The sequence below is a fragment of the Carassius carassius genome, chromosome 2 (genome assembly GCF_963082965.1).
Source record: "Carassius carassius chromosome 2, fCarCar2.1, whole genome shotgun sequence".
Taxonomy (NCBI): Eukaryota; Metazoa; Chordata; class Actinopteri; order Cypriniformes; family Cyprinidae; genus Carassius; species Carassius carassius.
This window is the reverse complement of record NC_081756.1, coordinates 13,345,554-13,365,965: the sequence shown is the minus strand read 5'-3', so window position 1 is coordinate 13,365,965 and position 20,412 is coordinate 13,345,554. Positions and strand designations below refer to the sequence as shown.

Genomic DNA, 20,412 nt, shown 5'->3' with positions numbered 1-20,412 from the left:
AATGCACAATTAACACTTTAATTTTGATGTCCCTAAAAGTATTTTGTAATTTTTTTTACTATTAAAAAAAAATTACATTTTAGGACATTGCGGGCTGGAAGAAGTCTTTTATTTCCTTCTTTAAATTATATTCCGAATCTCAGATATCAATATAGACTCACTGTATTTTTGTGTAATGCAAATTCACATTTGGAATGTGATTTGTCTTTTTCAGCCACAGAAATAATAACCAGCCTGATACAATTAAAGCCAACTTTATTGAAAATAAGCATGTAAAACAAGTGTATTAACAATAACTAACACTGCCATTATCAAGAAACTTTTATAAGTACAAGATATTCAGATAGGCTCATGGATGATAAAATGAACATGAGGTGGTGAGTTAATACTGCAATGTGTTAATAAGCTAATGAAAAAAAAACATGATGTTCAGGATCTTTTTTGACCATCTGCAATTACATGGAATTACATAACACTGACTCAAATGAGTAGTTAAAAGGTTAGCATTTCTGTGGGATAAATTATCAAAAACAAGCAAATCTTAAAAATAAAAATTCTGCCTCCATTTTGGGCAACACCTTCTTATTGTGTTGGTTATAGTGCTCTCTAGTGGGCACTTTGAAAACACCAACATATATGACCCACTGCCAAAGTTGCTCTTATTTGAAACAGAGAAACCAACCAAGTTTTTCTCTTCATTGAAACACTGAGGGCTCAAAGCAATCTGTAAGTGTTCGAACTAGCACTAGATTCCTCCAGTCCTCCATTTCCAAAACTCCCAGAGAGTTTGTAAATACATTATCTATTTGAACTATTGGACACCTAATTGCCCTTTTTATAATGGGACATTAGACAGTTTGTAAACTGTGGTCTTCCTCAGTGACAGCAGTTCAACCTTCATTATTCAGTTCATTATTTTGTTGAAGAAATATTTCACCTTCTGGAGTTGGTGCAGTATCTGTCCAGTGGGGGGCAGTCTTGGTCACACATACTCTTTGTTGCTGCTGCTGGCAGACCGTGCAGGGTTACCTTTAGGATATTTTGACACTTGTTTACTTCGAGGGCAAGAGGCAGCCAACATGGCTCCACCGAGAACATCAAGAAATGACCCCCCCCAGGCAATGAAAATAGCTGCTCCAAACTCAAACCTAAAGAGAAAAAGAAAAGGTCATATGGGAAATGTGAAAATTATACATCAATATTATTATTATTTTGTTTTTACTATATAATTGCTTTTGGCCAAAGTTCTAGAGTGTTTCTTAACCCTGTTCCTGGATGCTTCCAACACTGCACTTTTTTAATGTTTCAATAATCGAACCAACCCAATTCAACTCATCAACACTAGTAGAAGTGCTCCAAGAACTGAGATGGGTGTGTCAGATAAGGAAGATATCCAAAATGTCTCTTTTTGGGGGACCTCCAGGAACAGAGTTTGGACACTCTGCTCCAGAAATTGTGCAAAGTAAAATTCCTTGTGCTCACTTGGTGTTGACTGGAGTGAAAGGGTTGTAGAAAGCTCGGATCACATTGTGGGCAAACCATGAGCAGGCAACAAGTGCACAGAGGGCTGTAGGAACAAAATTGAGAAATTGTTTAAAAGAAGAAAAAATACATAAGATCTTTCTTTGTTTGCCAATATCTTCAAAGCATTAGCTAATTTAGCATTAGCTACCCTGTTTTTTCAATGTTTTCCACTGACCCTCAGACTGAGCAGAGACTGATGTTATATAAGAGCAGTTCAAGCATGGTTCACTGTTAACTTGCATGAACAGTCTGTCTCATCTTGCTCACACATACACTCACCTCCCACTAACAGTATGATGCCCCCTATTATGGCCGTGCGAGCCTTGCGAACTTTGTCATCAGCTCCACAAGTGGTGCACTTCATGCCCATGCAGGCCACACCAAGACCGGCAATGGATGCAACGATACCCACAATCATCAAAGCACGGGTCGCTTGAAGTTCACCTACAGCAGACAGATAGAGAAAAACAGAGATAGAGATTAAACAGATGCAGATTGTGCTTTTATTGTAAATTTCTACACTAAAACTAGACGTTGAGATCTTAAGAACGGTCAGTCGTTCAAATGGTTAAACCACCAGGAAACAGCTTTTAAATAAGCTAAATTAAATGATAACAAATTAAAACTGTAAAAAAACCATACTGTAAATAATAACAAAGACTACAGAATACCCAAGACATGTTACTCATATAGTTTTGAATGGGGAAAAATTGTTAATAGTTATAATATTAAATAATAACAAATTAAATTGAGCTTCTTTTCTAAAACTGGCTTGAGACTGGATATTAATATTGAATTATGTATTTATAATTTATGTGAAATGATAACAAAATTAAAGTGAATAACAAACATTTGAGTTTCTATTTCAAAATATTTAGTTTTATGTATCCAAAACTGGATACCGAAATCTTAAACATCAGTCCTGCAAGGGGCCAAACTATCAGAAAATAGCTGTTAAATAAAGAATATTATATATTATAATAATTTCATATTATATATATTTTAAAAGTATTATTTATATTAAATCATAACATAAATTCTTTCTATGCTGTTGCTAAAGTGTTCAGGGTGTCATTTTCACAAAAGTCTGAGCACGAGTAATAGTGATGTTTGCCTTGGCACATACACTAGCTAAATATGCACTATTAAAAAAGAATGCTGCTGATACAGCTAAGAAGAGAGCAAGAAGCCATTCTGACAAGAACCAGTCTGTGCCAGTGCAATCCTGTACATGTGCACACAAACCGCACCAAGAGAGGAGATTACAAAGGGAATGTGCAAGGGGCAGGGCAGGGGTGCAAGCTGAAGTGAAGTGGAAGAATTATTCCTCTCCTTTATTCATTAAAACACAATGAGGCATCTCTTGCCAGGCACAGAAAACAGTCAGTGGAATTCAGCGGGTCACCCTTCATCCTCCTGTTTTCTCTCTTGTCTTTCGCTCCTCCCTCCATCCTAATTCAACCTGCTGTCAGGTGCAGTTCCAGCTGGTTTCAGCTGGAAGTGTCCCACAGCTTTCTCAGAAATAACCCCTGAGTTTTAGCACAGAGCCCCTCTGTAAATACATCAATTCAAGGAGTGAACCACAAGAGCTAGATCAAATTTTTTAACAGCCTGTGTTAATCTGTAGAGAGTGTTTCTGCAAACCCTGAGGAGGGATGCGAGGTTGTGGTTTCCTATCCCAATCCTCGGGGGACTCAGGCGATGGGGAATGTTTCTGTAACAGCCCTACACTGAAGCACTCAGTTCAATTTATAAACTCATAATTCATTACTTGTAGCTGGGTGTGTTAATAAAAATACTTTGGCAGCTATAGAAACAATAGATTACGTTCTTCCTGGAGAAGCATGGGCTGATGTCACCATGGCTACCTGTCGTGCCTGGTTACATTACAGTCATACAACAGATTCAATGTCCCATTGGCGAGGCCAGCATCCATTAATCAAGCACTGGCTGGGAATAGCACCAGTGTTTATTTGAGTGTGTGTGTGAAACTACGCGAGTTGGAAACTACGGCTTCCAATGCCAGAGAATTCCAATAAACACCTGAAGTATAGACTTATACAAGGCAGGCACTTGATCAGTTTATACATAATAGATCAAATTTGTGATATAGTGTGTTTTTTTTATCAACCATTGGGATTTTCTACATTCTACATCACAGGTCATTAAAATTAAAATAAATAATGTAAGTGAAAAAAATATATTCTCACTTGATGTGGGGGAAAATATATAAGACAGAAAGTTATTCTATCAATTTCTCTATTTTCCATTTTTTTTAAGACAAACCAGTCAGATAGTAGGTAGGTAGGAAGATAGATAGATAGACAGACAGACAGATAGACTGGGACAGATAGATAGACACTCACTGTCTAATTGTAGAATGGAGTCGTAGATTTTGCACTGAAGCTGTCCGGTGCTCTGAAACGCGCAGGACATCCACAGTCCCTGGTAAGTGGCCACTGCCGTGATAATACTGTCCCCCACGTACGCGGACATCTTCCACTGTGGGAGGATGGTGCCCACGATCAGTCCAATGATGCCAATCAGAGAGAGACCAAATCCAAGCAACTGAACGCCCGAGTTTGCCATATTATTGACACTTAATGGCAACTTGAGCAACAGTTGGCAATAAACGTCTGACTCCTCTCACCGCTGCTGTCCCGCACCTGTTACTCTCTGAAGAACCGCTCCGAAAAAGAAAAGTGACCAAATCTCGGAGGAAAAACGTCCTGTCTGTCCGTCAGCTCGCGGTGTTTGCCAGTCGAAGTGTTGCGTAAAATACAGATGCCGAAGTGTAGTAATCTAGGAGGGGAATGAGAGGGTAACGGCTGGCTGGCGCGCGACGCCAGTTGTGCAATGCCCGGAGTCGTGACGTCACACAACATAGAATCACTCGCATCATCTTCACTTAAGTTTTAAACTTTGGTTATCCTACACAAAATATAGGCTAGCAAACTTGTTTAAGTTTATATTTTCTCTTAAACATATTCTACTATACAAGTGTCTTTAAGAAGGAAACCCGCTTTGAAAATTTGAAAATGAAAACTTTTGTCATTAATCACTTACCCCCATGTCGTTCCAAACCCGTAAAAGCTCTGTTTGTCTTCGGAACACAATTTAAGATATTTTGGATGACAACCTGGAAGTTTGAGACTGGCCCATATACTGCCAAGTAAATAATGTCAAGGTCCAGAAAAGGTATGAAAAGTCATCGTCAGAATACTCCATCTGCCATCAGAGGAATTATTGAATAAAGTTGTTATTTTTATTTTCTTCGCTTACAAAAATTGTTCACGTCGCTTCATATAACCCAGATTGCACGTCTGATGGCAGATGGAGTATTATGAGATGACTTTTGATACCTTTTCTTGACCTTGACACTTATTTATTTACTTGGAAGTCTATGGGACAGTCTCAAACCTCCAGGCTTTCATCCAAAATATCTTAAATTGTGTTCCGAAGATGAACAAAGTTTACGGGTTTGAAATGACATGGGGGTAAGTGATTAATGACAAAATTTTCATTTTAGGGTGGAGTATCCCTTTAAGAATGGGCATCTCAACTGTACCATGGGTACACCATATGGGTACAGTTGCAACAAAAATGCACCTTATGTTCATGAGCTAATTGTGGAAAATATAAACTACTTATGGCTATTATCAATTTATGATATCTTAGTACACAAGCTAAATAAATATCATGTGAAAAATCACTTCATTTCAGCATATGGTTTTGTGTAGTGATGAAAAAGGCTGAAAGTTTCTCTACTGTACTCAGTCTATTCTATTTATCGGTGATTCCAAAAAGTTTCACATTTAATGCAGTCCCACTGCTATTGCCTATACAAGTCTCAGGACCTCAACTTACATCTTGTCCATTTCATGAGGACACGTTAGTCATGTCTAACCATTCCATCAGGGGACCTCTGGACTTCCAGTGAAAGGGGGAAAAAATCTGCAACACTATCAATTATTGTCTGCAGTAGAGTTGGCACCAATTTTACAATCATCACACAAAGGTAAAGAGGAAATATCTATAACATGAGAAAAATAGGGCAGAATCAATAATGCTTTTCAAAGGGAAATGATTTTCACTCCAGAAAGTGTCTATGTCTGACACCCTGATGTTTTTAGTTTGATGTTTGATATTTTCATTTAAAGGGTTTTAAAAGTCACAAACAGGATTTAAACAGTTAACCTAAAAGTCACAATGTTGTTCTCAGAATTCTTATACAAGAGAATGTGTGGAGGGGGGACAACAGCTGGAAGATACATTAGAAGGAACGCATTTGCTTCAGTAACATCTTGACATTAGCACACACTACCCCAATCAACCCTGGTAACGTGATTTATATGCCACCCTGTTGGCTGGTTCCTGAGCACTGAGCCAAGAAGCCTTGACACACAAAAGAAACTTTTACATTTTTTCGAAGCTTCTGTCGCCACCTAGTTCCAGTAAACAGACAACACTCAGTAAAGGGAGAACAGACAGAGCTAAATCAGCCCCAAGAAGAACAGAAACTCCCTTCATAGCTTTTCTTTTGACTGGCTCCAGGGCTTTTTTTGAAGTTTATAGACAGTGAAAAAAACAGTGATTAAACTGGTGTAAGCCTCCTTAGAAGCCCACTGAACCGTTAGCAATAAAACACACAGGCCTCTAGTTTCCCCTCAAAAGCGGTGACTCGGCTAATGAGCTTTTCTTATTTCATTATTTCTTACCTCTTTCTTTTACTTCTTATGCAACTAGGTGCCTTCACGGAAATGTAGGCACACAGGCCAAACTGATGTAATCTAGGAATTTGAAGGAATTTGTCAATTTTCAACTGATAATAACTTTCAACTAAACATAAACGTGTTTTATGGAAAGAGTTTTTTTTATTTTTTTGCTTACAAAGACTGCATTTATATGATCAAAAATACTTTATAATTTGTCTTGAGAATAAATTGCACCAAGAAACGTATAGAAAAAATATAGTAATGTTCATTTTGTTTTTAATTCTGACTTCCATGACCCAATAACAGAGCACTCAGATCACTAGGATCGAGTCAGTTAGAAATACCAAGGGTTCACACAAAACAAGGGGAGTCCGCCTTTTGTTATTATGCCGCCCGCAGTTGGAATCAGTTCCCCAAGAGATCAGATGTGCTAAAACACTAGTCACATTTAAATCTAGACTTAAAACTCATCTGTTTAGCGGTGCATTTATTGAATGAGCACTGTGCAATGTCCGAACTGATTGCATAATATTTTCACAGTTTTTTTTAAATGTAAAATCATTTTCTAACGGTTTTAAATTCATTTTAAATAAGTAATTTTTTTTTATAATTTTAAAAGTTTTAAAGTTGCTTGTTTTATTTTTGTTATTATTTCTCTTCATTATTATTTTACTTTCTTTTATGTAAAGCCCTTTGAATTACCACTGTGTAAGAAATGTGCTATATAAATAAACTTGCCTTGCCAATGAAAGAAAAATAATAACTTTAATTTGTAGTACAGTAAATGATCCAACACAAAATATTAGCAGACTAGCATAAAATTGGTCAGGTAAATCTAAATAATTGAATGTTAACCTAATAAAAGCTGTTGTAAGTATATCATGAACCATACTGTGTTGCTTTAGGAATTTAGGCTAAACATGAGCCACGAGTTCAGTAACTTTACCGTAGCTAGACTGGCTAAAAATAGAGTTACAGAATGCTTGTCAGACTTTATATCCTAATGGTTCAGTGACAAGTCAGATCCAGGAAGGATTTAACAAACCACTGCTGACAGACAGAAAAGAGCTGCAAACAAGGTGAGAAATATGGCCGTTTAGATTATGCTGAATACATGTGATTATAATCTTTATGATATATTCTCTAGGGCATTAGAGATGCCCAATTTCTCACAGGAAAGAGCTTCAAAATAAACAAACAATACATTATTGTAAAATAATTATTCTTAAAGTTTTATTAAATATAGTGACCTAATACAGTATGTAATAAACGCAAATGTGTGATCATAAGCGTAGTTGATGACCTGAAAGAGCTTGAAAATAACAAATATATTGTCATGAAAACATCAACAAAAAGAAAAAAGAGAGAAAGAAAGAAAGAAAGAAAGAAAGTAAGAAAGAAAGAAAAAGAAAGAAAGAAGATTGATGGAGAAGAAAGATGATTTTCTGGTGCCCCCTAGAGTCGGTCCACATGAACTACAGTCTAACTATGTTTTATGTTCAGGAGCTGTGCAGTAGCTGTGTGCTTGTCGTTGAAGGGATGATGTACTCATGGAAAAGGTTGGTCAGGAGTGTAGTTGAAACTGGCATCCAGAAACATGGCCAGTGTGCCCAGCGTAGTAATGATGACAAAGAGCCAAAAGAAGAGACGATCCAAAACCACAGCAATGTACTGCCAGTCATCTGTCATCTACACAAGCACACATCAAACACAGAAACAATGGGATATGTTTATCTCACTAACACAGGAGAATGTGTATTGCCGATTTATGAATAATCATGAGGATCAGGGACAGACCGAGAGGAAGAGCCTTAGATAAAGGTTTCTTTGTGTGTCTGCGAGTATGTGTGAAAAAACAGAGGAGGAAAGTGAATGAACGTGTGTAGTTTGTGAGCATGTGTCAGCATGGTGTGTGTGATTGTTCATAGACTTACAGTATCATCCACATCCTGTTTCTTCAATTGTTCAGCCATGTACGTGATGGCGGCGATTGCAGATTTGAGATTCGGAGGCAGAATCAGACAATAGATGTCACTGTTTGAAAACCTCTGCAACTTCACAGTACTCTCATTATAACTGAAAAGCACACATACACACAAATGAAAGAATGATTAACCCCAAACAAAGGTTCATAAGTGTACAAATAAAACACAAATTGTCATTCTGCGGTGTTTCCATGTCCAATTACTGGATTATTAACAGTACATAAAATTATAAAAATCGTGAAAGGAACAGTTTACACAAAATGCTGAATGCTGAAAATATACTCAGACCATATCCTGCTTTTTTATTTTTAAAACAGTAATGAGCAATTCATGAAAAACATGGCATCATAATTCTAGGAGAAAATCATCTGATTTGAGCAACTAAAAGTAACAGCAAACATCTCTGCAACAAGCCACATAAATTATAAAGCATGCAATGTAATATTCTATGGAAATACATAAGTATGAGCAACAGCAATTAGTAAGTATCACTAATAACAAAGCACTGTGCAGTAATGTAGTTCTGCATGTCCTGTTGTACATTAGCATGAGTTTATTGTAGAGGCCAGCATTGTGTTGCTCTGTGCTATAGGGAAAGAGTCTGTCATACAGTGTAGAATGGATTAGAGCAGTGTTGTATCTGGGACTGACCTCTCCTCTCTCACATTCCTGTTCTTTCAAGGGTGAGTTTTTTCCAACAGGGATTAAACAGAGAGCAGCACGTGTCCAGCACATGATATGCACGGTCAATGAGATGCATACCGGTATAAACAGGAGCTCTAACAACTCATACAATATTTGGCCGAGATACAACTATTTGAAAATCTGGAATCTGAGGGTACTTAAAAGTTGTCCAAATGAAGTTCTTAGCAATGATAAGTTTTGATACATGAACATGATCTTTAATTAATATCCTAATGATTTTTTGGCATAAAAGAAAAATGTATAATTTTGACCCATACAATGTAGTATTTTTGGCTATTGGTACAAATATACCCCAGCAACTTAAGACTGGTTTTATGCTCCAGGGTCACAAATATAAAAATAAAAGTGAATTCAAAATACTAACAAATAGGATATTTTAGTATATACAGTAAATTAAGGACTCAAAGGGGATGTTAAATTAATTAATTTTTAATTAATTTTGTTTCTGACAAGAAACAATGAGAAATGCATTTGTCACTCTGCTTGCAAAATACCACAATACAAACTCAAATCATGTATTTTTAATAGCAGTTAATTTCCTAAAATGAGTCTGTATTGCTTTCGTGCCAGTTGTGTTCAGGGTATCCAGACACCTGTTTTCAAACAAGACTTGAGTTCATTACACATTTTTCAAACCAACCAAGCTCTGACATCAAACACGGTTGTGACCACACATCAAGCTTTAATGTCAAAACATCATTAGATTTTCTAAGAAATTTGTTTTTTTTTCAGTCCTTTAGGTTATTCCAAAGTTTGCATAGTAAGTACTGCCTGCTAATAAAAATGGATCGCATAAAAAAAAAAAAAGAACTTTTCTGGAAATCACCTCTCCAATCCTATAGCCGTAAAGACCGGTGCCACATCTTGAAGGATTTATGAGCTTAGGACTTCAATAAAGCTCTAGCGGCATGCAGACATCTTAAGACCACCTGTTAGACTGGCACCTGTTAGACTGGCTAAAGAGTGGCACACTCTGCAGCACCAAATTACAGGAGCATGAGTGACAGAGCACAGGTCACGAGCCATTCTCAAACAGATGAAGAAGAGAAGAGGCACCCCAGTGTGCCTGTAAAGCAGTTCATTACTTCTATTATGGACGGATAAAGACATGTCTCTGCTACACACACACACACAAACTGTACACTAAAACAGATTCATGTGCACGTTTTCAGAGAAAACCCGTCCATCTGTCCATCCAAAAGTCCATTTATCCATTTAAGTGCATCCTCAATCTCTTCTGCCCTCCCCTGCTGTTCTTGTGTGCATTAAAGTCTAATGCTTCAGCTCAACAAGGGCTTAGATTCTGGCGACTCTGGAAGGGTGACTGGGCTGAAATCAACTGCCCTTGGATTGAGAAGAGAAACCCAGCACAGTGACTTTCATCATTCGCCCACACTGAACTATTTTGTGATTGACTGAGACTAATTAAATTATGTTTTCTTGCACATAGTACTAACCTTCCTCTCCAAGGCAATACCAGCTCTGGGTTGATCTTTCGGATGAAATATTCACCTCCAGGTTTAAGACCTTTGTCCAGATAACCCAATGGGATGTTTTCTTTTGGTTCGTCCTCCACCGGTAACTCAGTTTGGGGCCTCAGCACACCCAAGTAATGGGGCAGTAAGTTGATGAAAATCTACAGAATGTTACACGACAGGAAATGCTTTCAGTTTTAAGTAAGTTTATGGAATAATGTAAATAAGCTGCTTTCTATATCAAAATCTTCCTGAATCGGAATCTTTCTAAGAGTCACCTTTCTCACCCATACGGGCATGTGGTGTGTGCTGGGAGTCCTGTGGTGAAGGTTCAGGACCACCACACTAAGGATGACTGAGAACGTCACCAGGATCATGGTGAACATTACATAGTTAACGATGATCGGTATGCCAAGTGATGTTTCTGGAACTTTGTCAGCCAACAACAGCATGAAAACAGTGAGAGCAATGAGGACTGAGATAGACAGAGTCATCTTCTCACCTGAGGGAGTGATCAGAAAACATGTCTCACACACAGACACATTGTATTGCATTAACTTTCTAAATACAATTACAAATGATTAAGTAGGCTAATTTAAAATTGCTCAAAACAAAAGACAAAGTTAAATCATGTCCTCCACATTTTGCAAACAGCTAAAATACTTCTGTAGTTTTGAAAAAAAGAAAAGAAAAACCCACTACCATTCAAAAGTTTGGGGTCAGTAAGATTTTTTAAAAGAAGTTAAAACCCTTATTCGTCAAAGATGCATTAAACTGAATAAACATGACAGTAAAGACATTTGTAATATACAAAAAAATATATTGTGGTTTCTACAAAAATATTAAATATTAACTGTTTTTAGCATTGTACGGAGCCCCACACATGACAAGGCTAAATTGTGTGCACGATTTACTATTTCGTTCCCTCAGTGTACTTAAACGTGCACAAGATTACTATTGCGTTCCCTCGATTTACTATTTCGTTCACTCGATTTATAAATTGTGCACACGATTTACTATTGCGTTTCCTCGATTTACTATTTCGTTCACTCAATTTACAAATCGTGTGCACGATTTACTAATTCGTTCCCTCGATTTGCTAAATCGTGCAATAGTAAATCGTGCACACAATTTATTAATTTATTTATTATTTTTATGTCATGTGTGGGGCTCCGTAGCATTGCATAATAAGAGAGAGTATTGTATTTATTTATTTATTTGTGTGTGTGTGTGCAGCAAATCAGCGTATTAGAATGATTTCTGAAGGATTATGTGGCACTGAAGACTTGAATAATGGTTGCTGAAAATTCAGCTTTGCTATCACATAAAACTGTCACCCTTCCCCTCTGTGGGACGCCTACATTTACAATTACAATTAAATCTAATCTAATCTTGACAAACTATATATCGTTGGAAAGGTCTAAGACTCCCAAATAAATATTTTTCCAATGTTTTTTGTTAAAAATGATGTAGGAAAAGTAATCGATTAATTTATGACAAGAGTGCACCCTCAAAAATCTACATTATAACAGGACTTTTGACCTTGGTTAAAAAAAAAAAGACTTATTTGTTGCCTTTTTCTCTATCACATTTTAGAAATCATCAGAAATTATATATCAACTGAAAACTTAAAATCTCAAAATTCATCCTTTAAAACTCATTTTAAAATCAGACATTGCATTACCATGTAAATGGTGCATCAATATCATGTTACAAAATGTTTTCATTCATGAATTATAAAAATTTAAGTTTGGATCGTGCATTACAAAGTCTATGTTCAAAAATGTGAGTGACAGTTAAGGGGATAAATTACATTTTAAATATACAGAACTAGATTTTTTTAATTGTAATAATATTTCACAATATTAACATTTTTACTGTATTGTTGAATAAATAAATGCAGCCTGGGTGAGCATAAGAGAATTCTTTTAAAAAAAAAAAATTTTTTTTTTTACAAATCTTACTGACTTTAAAAACGAAGTTCATCAAAGTTGAACATAAAACTCCACAATTTACAGTCATCATAGTGATTTTCTAATAAAAGATGGTCACCTGCACCAGGTGGCAGATAGAAGACAAATATGGCCAGCACACTGGTGAGGATGCAGGGCACGATGATGTTAATGATGTAGAACAGGGGCTTCCTCTCAATGATCAGATAAAAGGTGATGTCCTCATACAAGTCATCATGGATGTTCTTTCTGCTGGGCTTATGACAAATCTGCCACTCACCATTCTCTTAGGGAAGAGAGAGGACTAATGAGAGAAAGAGAGATAGAAAGAAGAAGAGAGTGTGCCATGTGCCAAGTTGCTACATTGCTTGGCGATCAAAAACGACTACAGGTGGATTAACTATATTACTTTGGAGAACATAATTATGTACAAATATTATTTTCATAAATATTCACTGACATATATACCATAGTTCCTGACCTTAGACAGGACGTTGTCACTTTTAGGTAGTAGTACACTAACCAGTGAATGCATTCTCATCAATCACTATCTCATGGAGCTCGTTGCCATCTTCATCTAGACCGTACTGAAGGTCCACTTCTGAGGAATCATATGTGTAGGAACGAAACACCATCGAGCAGTTCTGCCAGTCAAATGAAAAGTACGCCACCTATAGGGATGGGAACACAGATTTGAACACAATACAGTACGATACAATAATAGTACAATATAATAATAATATCCTTTTAAATCAGCAATATGCCAAAAGTGATTTGTGGTTCAAGGTTAAACACAGGTTAAATGCCAACAATAGTTTTTGTCATTCTGACAATTAATTTATAAAATGACATATATGCATTCAATGCATTTACAAAAGAAGTCTATTTCTACTGATCCCAGAACACTGCATTAAAATGTTAGCATAGTAACAAGTTTGCATGTACCTCTATGGAACAGGAGCTGCGGTAGATGGCTGGTGGATACCAGGAGACGGTTTCATCACTCCTCACTAGCACATTCACATACAGGGCAACGTCAAACTGACCATCATTACTAAACAGAAAGAGAACACCTCAGTCAAGTCCTAAATTCGGTGTCTCTTGCAGGTTTGATTTCCTAACATTTATTTTTACAGTGAAAAGAGATCAAAAGGTTTTAAATTTAAAGGGTTAGTTCACCCAGATAGCAAATTTATGTAATTAATAACTTACCCTGATGTTGTTTCAAACCTGTAAAACCTCCGTGTATCTTTGGAACACAGTTTAAGATATTTTAGATTTAGTCCAAGAGCTCTCAGTCCCTCCATTGAAGCTGTGTGTACGGTATACTGTCCATGTCCAGAAAGCTAAGAAAAACATCATCAAAGTAGTCCATGTGACATCAGAGGGTCAGTTAGAATTTTTTGAAGCAGCGAAAATACATTTTGGTCCAAAAATAGCAAAAACGACAACTTTATTCAGCATCGTCTTCTCTTCCGTGTCTGTTGTGAGAGAGAGTTCAAAACAAAGCAGTCTGGATATCCGGTTCGCGAACGAATCATTCAGTTCACCAAATCGAACTGAATCGTTTTAAACGGTTCGCATCTCTAATACGCATTAATCCACTGACACTGGCTGACACTCCCTCTGAGTTCAAACAAACCAATATCCCGGAGTAATGCATGCACTCAAACAGTACACTGACTGAACTGCTGTGAAAAGAGAACTGAAGATGAACACCGAGCCGAGCCAGATAGCGAACAATAGACTGACTCGTTCACGAGTGAAGAACCGGTTGCATCGGTTTTCGGATCACCAGTAGTTCTTTCGGACAGTTCGATTCAATAAACCGGTTGAAGAAAACGGTTCACCGGTTCTTTTGCGCTCGACGTATAATGGCGTCATTTGCGATGATTGCCATTGATTCAAGCCTTCAGTTTACCCGCGCTCATAACACTAGCACAGAATCAGTTCAGAATCAATCACCAAAAGAATCAGTTCAGTTCAGAGGCTCTGTGTGTCGGTCTGCTTCATGCTGAATCACACATGCGCAGTATCATCAGCTCCTCGGTTCACGAATCGGACGCGTCTGACAGAAACGGTTCTTGACTCGTGAACGAGTCAATGTTTTGTTCGTTATCTGGCTCGGCTTGGTGTTCATCTTCAGTTCTCTCTTCACAGCAGTTCAGTCGGTGTACTGTTTGAGTAAATGAATTACTCCGGGATATTGGTTTGTTTGAACTCAGAGGGAGTGTCAGCCACATTAAAAGTTAACAGTAGGGCTGCAACTAACGATTATTTTGATAATCGATTAATCTGTCGATTATTTTTACGATTAATCGATTAATCGGTTTATGTACTTATATTTTAGTTTTTTCCATTTTTTCCCCAAGTAAATTATTAATAAATGGTCTTTATCATTCAGCATAGATTTAAGAGATTATATATGTCATATCCTCATCAAAAATATACCTGGAGTTGTTTTATTGTGTTAGTAATTCTTTTGTTGAACTCTTCTGCAATCAGAACATTGACCCATACTCTAGCAAATTTCACAAGGAGATTTAAAATAATGTTTTCACCATGGCAGTCCTTAGAGCTCCTAAAGTAGTTTAACATCCTGAACAAAGCTTATTAAGGAATCTTTCAGAACATATTTTCACGAAGAATAAGGATAAAACAGAATAAAATTGCAGTGCATTGTATTTTATTATTTACTGGGAAACAGCTTTATAGCTTTTGCTGTGAAATTGTAAACAATCCTTCAAAAAAAGTGCCAATGGCATGAAACCTGAATGGAACTCACAATTTAAAGTAAAATCCATCAGAAGGTTGTCCAGAAAAAAAATGGGACACACACAAAAAACCTGCTGTGTGAAAAAGAGCAGTGAATACTTAGAAAAAAAAGTGCATTTCAAATATCTACATTTACCTCTCTCATTCAGTCATAATTAGGCTGCACGACTGAATTTTGAACTGGTAAACGACAAACTGATCACAGAACATGTTTGTAAAGCTTTAAATGTTAACTGTTAAAAAGCAATGTTATCAGCTTTTACGACTAAACATTTGCAAACAACATTGTACTGGAGAATCTGCACAAATGAAAGTCTTAGGGGCCGTTCACATATCGCGCCTATAACGCTTCTTTCCAAAGCGCTCGCGCAGAAGCGCCCCTGAGGCGTCTGCCTTTGCTAAGCAACCTCCTTGCTCTCTCATTGAAGACGCGGAAATTTCAGCAAAGGATAAATGGATTTGTACTCAAAAAAATCGCTTGCAGTAGCTCTGCTACTAAATTTATTTCAAAATGGAAATCCATATACAACTATGATCAGCTGTTCCTTTCATCTTGACTGAGCTTTTAACGTTGTTACGGGAAAGGATGAAGCTGATTGGTTAGTTCTTGTCACATGACCCGCGGTGCGGTTGCGGCATTCTGAAAAGTTTAAATGTTTTTAACTCGATGCGGTGCGGTGTTGGAAATAACGAACTTGAGCGTGCAAAAGACGCGATATGTGAACGTCCCCTTAAACAGTGCAGTAGTGCAGAGTTTACAGGTTACTCTTCTTTTTTAAAGGCTCAATGTAAAGTACTCCCACATCACGCTGAATGCTGCAGACATAGACATCATATGATGTCTATGGCCGCAGAGACGCTGCTCGGGAAGCACGTGACATAAAACAAGGCCAGCTATTGGCTATTCGCTACTTCTCCTGTTGTACTGGCTGAGTAAAACCTCCGGTGGCTCATTACTGCCACACTTTGGTCACCGCAGATTTGAAATATGCACGAAATGAGCCGCTTACGGCAAATAAAAGTTATTTAGCAACGAATCGATGACTAAATTAGTTGACAACTATTTTAATAATCGATTTTAATCGATTAAATCGATTCGTTGTTTCAGCTCTAGTTAACAGCTTAAGTCATTTGTGGATTAATGCGTATTAGAGATGCGAACAGTTTAAAACGATTCAGTTCGATTTGGTGAACTGAATGATTCGTTCGCGAAACGGATATCCAGACTGCTTTGTTTTGAACTCTCTCTCACAACAGACATGGAAGAGAAGACAATGCTGAATAAAGTCGTAGTTTTTGCTATTTTTGGACCAAAATGTATTTTCGATGCTTCAAGAAATTCTAACTGACCCTCTGATGTCACATGGACTACTTTGATGATGTTTTTCTTACCTTTCTGGACATGGACAGTATACCGTACACACAGCTTCAATGGAGGGACTGAGAGCTCTCGGACTAAATCTAAAATATCTTAAACTGTGTTCCAAAGATAAACGGAGGTCTTACGGGTTTGAAACAACATGAGGGTAAGTTATTAATTACATAAATTTGCTATCTGGGTGAACTAACCCTTTAAGTATGATACTGTGGCATGTACCCTGATCATGCACTTCTTAAAACTAAATATTTCAAATGTTTGTCAGTGTGGCATTGTAGAAGGATGTTCTCACTTGTTGATTAGATAGATGTCTGGACGCCACACTTTTAAGGGAGGAATTCGCACAACGTCAATACTGTCATAGTCCTCAGGATTCCAAGACAACCTGTAATCTGTCCATTCCTTGAAAGAGTAGAGGAGGAATGGAATTTCCATCAAATTCTACTTTTTTGTGTGTGTGTGGATACAACCAACCTACAATGATAAAAATCCATTCAATCCTTTTTTTAATCCTCAAAAAACTTTAGATTTTCTGAGCAGTATGAGGTCATATTGCTCAGGCCCCTCCCATGACCACTGACGGACTGCCCATATTAGCATATTTCAGCCCTTGGCCAGTTGTACGCTGTACACCATTTTCTCTGCACTTGAGCAGCTGTAGCAACAACAAAGTCTCGTGAGCAATGCGGGGGTTTTGTGGTAAGATGTATAAGTGAACATAAGATACTTTATTTTCTCCCTACATGAGAGCCACTGAGGACGCAGTGGATTAGTTTTGTTTTTGATGTTTTTTCTAATGCACCACCAAATACACAAAAAATGGAAGAGAGGGGTGTGGTGAGCAGTAGCTCATTATCATTTAAAGAGACATGCACCGAAACTGATCGGTTTGAACACAGCTGTTTTTGACAAGTTAAAAAGGGTGTTGTTTTACACGACCATTGAGGAATTTTAACCAAAGTAAGTTGCAAACATTTCTTAGAAGACCCTAAAGAATCATACCAACTTGTTGAAAATGAGCATCCGATGTCCCCTTTAATGATTTGTCCAAATCAGGATATCCTTAAATGGACATTTTGACAAACCTATTTGGAATAAATTCCCCAAACCTTATTCTCTTAGCTAATCAAACCAATTCTTTCTCTCACACACAGCATCATTCTACTGAGCAACATGAGCACACTTATTTGCTCTACATCTGAAGAAAGTACATAAGACAGGTTTAAAAAAAGAAATGAACAGCCAAAAATGACTTGCGGTTATAAAAAGTGACAAGTCAATCAAAGCAGAAAATAAACAGCAGTTAGGACATATGAGATAAATGATCTGCCTCTTACCATATTCATGAACACGTTTGTTGTCATCTCTTCATTTTTCTCGTTCTGTGAGAGAGGAGAAATAGTGACATTAGCACGACTCTAACACGTCGAGTGTGGCATGCTGTCACAGTCAGTCCTTCCATCTGCATGGCTTGATGCCTCATGGCTGGAAAGTGCTTGCTGATAGGGGACTAAATGCTAATGTTTCTCTAATGTTAGGGAAATGTTGCTAAAGCATTGGCTGCATGGCCCAGTGGGTTCGAGAGAGGCAGCTGGTCTCCAACAGCCTGCTGTGAATGTCACCTAACACAAACTTTGTGAGTGATTACACAGAGAGAGAGAGAGAGAGAGAGAGAGAGAGAGAGAGAGAGAGAGAGAGAGAGAGAGAGAGAGAGAGAGAGAGAGAGAGAGAGAGAGAGAGAGAGAGAGAGAGAGAGAGAGAGAGAGAGAGAGAGAGAGAGAGAGAGAGAGAGAGAGAGAGAGAGAGAGAGAGAGAGATGCTTTGGAAATAAACAATGAATAAAGAGAGGATCAGTGAGTAATTCCACATAGGAAAACGTGTGTGTGTGGACGTGTTTATGCGTGAATGTTTGGTGGATCATACCAAGCTGATGAGCTGTACTAAAGTCATTCCCACTCGGACCATCACTCGCTCATTCCAGGTACGTGCTGGCCGCACCTTCAGGTTGTAATCCTGAAACAAATCCTCCAGTAGCCTCCGCTCAGCCTCGGATGCCACTGAAAACACACACGAATGCTTGTTTTATTACAGCAGGTCATTAACTCCTTACCTCTCCTTGTTTCTTAACCAGCATAACTCCACCACTAGTCTGTCTCTCCCTCCCTGTGTCTCTTCTGACATAAAAAAGGGTTTTCTAAGAATGGGCTGAACCAGATCAACATGGTCACAAGGTCAAATATGCTGTAGCATTCTAAACATTATCTGGATTGAATGTCAGAGAGATGCAGTCTGTCACATGCAGTTCACGAAAGCACATAACTGACACACACCGGTGACATATACACCTGTTCCTATCTACATACAATAACGTCTGTTCAGATAAACATGACCATATACCGATTCCAAATTAATTAATAACTATAAATAGTTTGCAATATTAATATAAATAATATTGTAATTATACACACACACACACACACACACAATTAAATACTTTTATACATACTGTAACTGTACATGCACAAAAAATTATAATTTTATATAATAACAAGGCATAAACTCTTATAAACAAATATATGCATCCATGTGCACACATATATACATACATTTGGGGTCAGTCATTTTATTAGATTTTTTTTATGAAATTTATGTTTATTTAGCAAGGATGCATTAAATTGATCAAACGCAACATTAAAGAATTTCTGTTTAAAGTTGCCCTTTTGAACATTTTATTCATCAAAGATGCACAGCACAACTGTTTCATTGATAATAATAAGAAATGTTTCTTGACCACTGAATCAACATATTAGAATGATGGATCATGTGGAATAATGGCTCCTGAAAATTCAGCTTTGCCAGAATAAATTACAAAAAATAATTAATAAATTGCAATAAATTATTATAGAAATATTTATTTATTTATTATTATTATAATTTTTTTTTTGCTGTATTTGAGATCAAATAATCCGCCCAACCCCAAACTTTTCAATGCTAGTGTAGATATAACAACACAAACACTCTTCTCACATGAAAAGGACACAGAAAAACCAGATCTGTATTACCTGTGAGAGTTAGAAGCCAGCAGCACCACAGAACCCAAAGCAGAGTCTTCATTATAAGTACAATCTGTATATCCACAGTCTGGCACCAGCCGTCACCACTGGCACCACGTACAAACACACCTTAACAAGCTCACACTAACGTGCATATCCCACTCCACAGTGTCTGTCCTCTCTCTAACAAACAGCTAATTACAGTGCTGAACCTCGTGTTAATTACAGTGCCGAACCTTTCCTACCAAACCCTGACATGGTCACCTCATCACTTTTCTACTCCCTGCAACTTGTGAAAAGCAGGCCTGTGATTGGTTGGGAGGAAAGGGAATTATGGGAGGGAGAAAGGAATGTGTGGACTCTACCCTGGCAGGCACCTGTTGATGGTTTGTGTAAGTGTGTGTGTGTGGATATTTTTGTGGGAGAACAAAGGGAAGAGTTGGGTACGGCTGTTCGTTTCTGGAGGGTGAGAAAGGACAGGAGTGAACATACTCACATGCACACACAATCACACTGCTAACATACTTTCGTGGGGACTTCCCTTTCACACTTGTTCTTAATATAACCCAATTAAAATTAGTAAAGACCAACTCTCAAATGCTGATTTTGTCATTAGCCAGAATGCAAGTGTTGAGAACCTTTTTGCCTTATGGTATATTTTGGCTTATTGCCATTCATCTGAGGACATTCTCAGAAATTGTGTCCCCATACACACACATGGGAGCAAAAAAGTGACCAACATGAAGGCACGAGGTTTTCACACTCTTAACATACCCATATCTCTGCCTCTGTTCAATTTGTTCTGTCTGTATTGTGGTAAAGGCATTTGCTGTGGCTGCAAGGCGACATC

General features: G+C 37.6%; 2 protein-coding genes across 2 annotated transcripts; both read right to left on the bottom strand.

Moving 5' to 3' along the window:
* Positions 1–238: 238 nt before the first annotated feature.
* On the bottom strand, positions 239–4,248 carry cldn7a (claudin 7a). The gene is made up of 4 exons (XM_059508172.1): positions 3,891–4,248; positions 1,804–1,968; positions 1,483–1,567; positions 239–1,148 (listed from the first exon to the last, which is right to left on the bottom strand). The coding sequence occupies exons 1-4, from the start codon at positions 4,111–4,113 to the stop codon at positions 983–985; spliced, it is 639 nt and encodes a 212-aa protein (XP_059364155.1). The 5' UTR covers positions 4,114–4,248; the 3' UTR covers positions 239–982.
* Positions 4,249–7,641: 3,393 nt separating this feature from the next.
* LOC132103228 (acetylcholine receptor subunit beta-like) lies at positions 7,642–20,152 on the bottom strand. The gene is made up of 11 exons (XM_059508159.1): positions 19,572–20,152; positions 18,433–18,566; positions 17,847–17,891; positions 16,802–16,911; positions 13,302–13,410; positions 12,880–13,027; positions 12,457–12,642; positions 10,683–10,906; positions 10,387–10,565; positions 8,174–8,315; positions 7,642–7,928 (listed from the first exon to the last, which is right to left on the bottom strand). The coding sequence occupies exons 1-11, from the start codon at positions 19,621–19,623 to the stop codon at positions 7,788–7,790; spliced, it is 1,470 nt and encodes a 489-aa protein (XP_059364142.1). The 5' UTR covers positions 19,624–20,152; the 3' UTR covers positions 7,642–7,787.
* Between the last annotated feature and the right edge of the window lie 260 nt (positions 20,153–20,412).